The sequence below is a fragment of the Oratosquilla oratoria genome, chromosome 9 (assembly GCF_046742065.1).
Source record: "Oratosquilla oratoria isolate Oo_2021 chromosome 9, ASM4674206v1, whole genome shotgun sequence".
In the NCBI taxonomy this organism is placed as follows: Eukaryota; Metazoa; Arthropoda; class Malacostraca; order Stomatopoda; family Squillidae; genus Oratosquilla; species Oratosquilla oratoria.
In genome coordinates this window covers 72,544,156-72,549,155 of record NC_134785.1, presented here as the reverse complement: position 1 = coordinate 72,549,155, position 5,000 = coordinate 72,544,156, and the positions used below count along the sequence as shown (strand labels likewise).

The 5,000-nt window shown below is 43.1% G+C and overlaps 1 protein-coding gene across 1 annotated transcript in view; it reads right to left on the bottom strand.

Annotated features, from left to right (window-relative positions):
- The window catches only part of LOC143027954 (uncharacterized), a 9,416-nt gene that overhangs the window by 3,880 nt on the left and 536 nt on the right, over nt 1-5,000 (bottom strand). Inside the window, exons 1-3 of the mRNA XM_076189599.1 lie at nt 4,585-5,000; nt 3,097-3,175; nt 220-395 (exon numbers count right to left, since the gene is read on the bottom strand). The exon at nt 4,585-5,000 is cut by the window's right edge and continues 536 nt beyond it. Coding sequence (XP_076045714.1) covers nt 220-395; nt 3,097-3,175; nt 4,585-5,000 — 671 coding nt within the window. The remainder of the gene's footprint in view (nt 1-219; nt 396-3,096; nt 3,176-4,584) is intronic.

Below are 5,000 nucleotides of genomic sequence, written 5' to 3'. Positions count from 1 at the left end.
AATTGGTCCCATTGATGAATCATCCATATAACTATCACTGGTACTACTTTTATAATTATAGCTGCGAAAAAAATAGAGAAAATTGACTTAGAAAAATGGACCTTTTCGTATGAGACCAGGAAGCAAGCCAAAAGACGTAATACAAAACTAAACCGAATTTATCCGTTGAAGACATGGATACGGGACCCTGCTAGCATAGCCCCATCCCTCTCCACTTACCAGTGAAGATACAAGTGCGGTCATAGACGGAGCTTTGCTTCTGCGTGTTGGAGCTCAGGGTGGTGAGGATGCCAGCAGTGAGGCACTGCGCGAAGGGAAAGCCCAGGCCGTAGAGGAGATAGGTGGCCAGGCACTGTCGTGTCTTGTGCTGGTACGACGCCCCCCTGTGAAGGAACCTGTGGGAAGATGCCCCTTCGTCAGTGTGCGGAGCTTAGAGAGGTTTTCCGATGAACAGTAGTGACACACGAAACAAATGTAAATAGATAGATAAATAATACCTGATGATTTAATTATTATTATTGTTATTACTGTTACATACATACATATACCAAATTCCTTTTCCCCTTACACGGGAGGTGGCCAAAAAACAAAGGCATAGAAACCATTCCCACCCATTCCATACCCTACATACTCTCCCCTCCACCCTCTTCCCTCCCTCTTATCTTGGCACCTCCTGGATGACGGGTCATCCCTGCATCTTGTCCTCTGCCCTGGGTCAGAAGCAGTGTCGCAAGACACAGCACATCCACAGCAAGGCCGCTTCATTAAATCGGCGACCCCCCTCTCTCCGTCCCCTCATGCAGACAAGGAGAAGACGGGGAGAAATCCCTTCGGGCTGCGTCAATTTATTTCTCAAAAATACTCCCCCACCCCCACCCCACTCCCCTCATGCTTCACAGCATCATCCATACATAACCCTTCTCCATTCACCCCTATCTTCAGTCCTCTCCCGTCTTTCCACAACAGAGATTCTCCTATTTTCCAATGCCCCTTTTACCCCATTCATCTATTTCATCCTAGGTCGCCCCCTCACGTTCACTCCCTCCACATCTGCCTTTCACACCTCTTTTACTAGTCTTTCTTCACTCATTCTCTCATTCTTTCCATGGGTCCAAACCACCCCAATCTCTTTCATTAACCCTGTCTCCCAACTTCCTTCCCCCCCGCCCCCGTTCTCCTCCTCACCTCCTCATTTCTCACTCTAGCCTAGTAACCCCTATCATACTTCTCAGGCATTTCATCTCAAACAGATTCAAACTCCTCTCTTTCTCTCTTATGTTCCATGTTTCTGCCCCGTACAGTGTTGTTGCCAAATGATTCCTTCATACAATCTCCTCTTAGCATCCATTCCCAAATGTCTATTTCTCATTACACTTTTTAATCCACCTAGGTATTTTCTAGCTTCTCTCAATCTACATTCTACCTCCACTCCCACTCCTCCCTTTCCTGCCACATTTGCACCTAAGTATCCAAAACTATCCACTTCCTCCGGTCTCTCTCCCTTAATAATCACTTCCAGCCTGCTGCCAGTTTCTCCCCTTGTACATCTCAACTTTTACCTACATTTATCTTCAACTTCCTTCTTTCACACACCCTCCCAAACTCCGTCACTAACCTCCTCAATCCCTCCTCTGATCCTGCTACAAGCGCATTGTCATCAGCAAACAACAACTGACTTATCTCCCACTTTTCTCCATTTTCTTTAACCATCATCAATCCCCGACCCACCACCCTTTCATTTATCTCTCGCACCACCCCATCCATGTATAAATTGAACAACCAGGGCGACAACACATCCCTGACGAAGTCCCATCTTTACCCCAAACCACTCTATTTCCAATCATAACACAAGCTGTACCACTCATAAAAACTCCTGGCTTCTCTTAATAGCCTTCCCCCATCCCACACACCCGCAAAACCTCCCACAATGCCCCCCCGTCTACCCTGTCACAAGCCCTTTCCAGATCCATAAAAGCCCAAAACACATCCCCACCCCCTCCCACAGCTTTCTCACATATCTGTCTTACCACAGAAATTTGATCCATACAACTCCCACCCGTCCCAAACCCACACTGTTCCTCACCAATCACTCCCTCCGCCCTCCCCCCAATCCGCTCAATCAAGACCCTCCCACAAGCCTCCCCTTCCAACTACACTCAACAAGCTGATCCCTCCGAAATCACCACACTCACACTCGTCCCCCCTCCCCTTGTAAAGCGGAACTACACAGGCACTCCTCCAATCCCCCGGCACTCCACCCTCTCTCAAAAAATCATTAAACAACTTCACCAGCCAGTCCACCATAACTGCACCTCCCTACCTCAGACACTCCGTATGGCATTCATCCAACCCAGGTGCCCCACCTGCTCCCACCATCCTAACAGCCGCCCCCACCTCACCCTTTCCCACTTCTCCTCCACTTTCCCCACTCATGACTGTCATTTTCTTAGCGCTTCCCGCTGCAACTACCTTTCCCTCCCCATCCTCCTTTACATTCAGGAACTCCCTAAAATACCCTGCCCACCTTCCTCTCACCGCCTTCTCTTCCATTATCAACTCTCCATCTACACCTTTTACCCTTTCTTCTCTACTTGATTCGCCTCCTCTCCCTCTTTTAATTTCTTTCCAAAACATTTATTATTATTATTATTATTATTATTATTATTATTATTATTATTATTATTATTATTATTATTATTATTATTATTATTATTATTATTATTATTATTATTATTATTATCAATATATCATTACTGTATTATTATCATTATCATTATTATTAGTATTATCATTATCATTGTTATTATTATCATTATCATTGTTATTATTATTGTCATCATTATCATAACTCTTAATTATCATTATTGAAATCGTCTTCACCTACCGTATGTTGGTGTTAGCTAAGGTAATTCGGTAACTGCGCTACAACCACTCGTTTTAAAGACAAAAATCTTTTTCCCTCTGTTTTTCCAAAAGAAAATATTCTTATCGTCATCAATAAACTAAGACTATTCTAAATATCTAGTGCTTTCACTACCCTTGAAGTTACCAAACAGATAATTGTGGTCTGATGACTTGTAAAATTATTTTGCTCACCTGGCTCGTCTAGCGATTTCCATGCAGAGGATGTTGAGCCAGACCGGGACGCTGGCTCGTGCATACATCAGCAGTATGGCTGCAAATACAAAAATAGTTACATTACAGTTTTCTCACCTATTTGTTCTTACAATAATATATATATATATATATATATATATATATATATATATATATATGTATTATATATGTATATATATAATTTTTGTTAGACTAAAATTACATCAATTTGTTACTGGTCATCTTTTCTATATTTCTTCCTTCAATTAATTCTTTTGTGACCGTTGTTCCAGGATATCTAAAACCTTCTACTTCCTGTATTGTGTACCAACAGAAAACATATATGTATATTACAATGAATATTGAAGAAAATATCAAAGATGAAATCGGAGTTCTGGTCGTTCCCTAGACTGTCTGGCCGAGCAGTCCCTGAGGAACGCCAGGGCTGTGAGTGAGTTTTCCTACAAATCCCTTACAGAGTGTACATTGTGTTGTTGGCGTGAGTGATTGTGTACAATGCAGTCTTACATAATGTACGGGGTGAAGTGCTGCATCCTGGACTTCGATACGGTTATCCAGCCTCTTCAGATAGCTTAGAAGGACTAGATAGTGAGTACACCGCAGTCTGGCCAGGTGGACTTTGTCCTTTCGGGGAAGGAGAGGATTCAGAGGAATAGATATCAGGGGGTCTGGCATGCAGCAGTGTGTTGTCTTTGAGGTTGTTGTTGTGAAATTGGAGTTTGAGGAATTTCATTAAGTAATATCTCGAAGGATCTAACGTTGGTTATATGTGTTGGATTCACTTCAAAACACCTTTTCTGTATCAGGTGGAACTCTCACTTTTACTCTCTTTGGTACCAGACCATTTCATTCATCTCCGTGATACCCCTTTGAAGGCGAAAAGCAAACAAATTGATAAATAAATAGATATATAATTGAATGAATAGCTAAGTAAGTAATTAGTAAACAGATAAATAAATAGATATATAAGCAGATAAATGAATGTATAAAACATTCGACAAGGGTGATAATTAGGTCAGATGATAATAAATCAGTTTGCTGCTTCGTGAGAGTGCAAATAACAGGTTTACCAACCGTGCACGCAGGGCAGCCAACACAAAGGGCGCAGAAAGAAACATAACACCGACATACGATATTCATTACTACCTAATGTATTCATTTCCACGCTTACCAATGTGATGTCTCTAGTTCCGTGAGGTTAGTACCCATGTGTATCGTCATTTGTTTTCATAAGTTTCCAGAATTTAATAAATTTGAAAGAAAGAAATCATATAATACTCTTGGCACGACACAGTACTTAAAACGAGAGAAGAAGAGAGAAGAAAAGAGTGAAGAAGATAGGGGAGAAGAAGAGATAAGGGAAGAGAAGAGAAGAGAGGAAAGGAGAAGAGAAGAGAAGGGAAGAGAAGAGAAGAGAATAGATAAAAAGAGGAGAAAAGGGAAGAGAAGGGAAGAGAAAATACTCACAATTGACAACGCAGGCGGCGTAGGTCGGATAGGCCGAGAACTTGACCATTCGCCCAAAGGATTCGTGGATTCCCTTGAAGAAGATGGCGGCGCAGAAGAAGAGGAAGGTGACTCCAAGCCTCTTGTTCAGCTCCGGCTTGGCGATGTGAAAGGCGAAAATGACGGCCATGCAGACGATGCTGAGGATGTTGCCAAACACGCTCGTCCTCCTGATGGTGTTGATGACGTGAGACTCTCCAAGTCTCTCGTCACAGACCAAAGAGTTCAAGACGATTGAGCCATCTTGGTGGACGATCTCATCCATGCAGAAGGCTTCGTAGGAGGCGGCGTAGCTCCCGAATTTGAGACGACCTTTCCCGTCTCGCTCCAGCACTGGGGTCTGGGTGAAGTTGGAAGTGCAGACAGGAAGCCCAGGC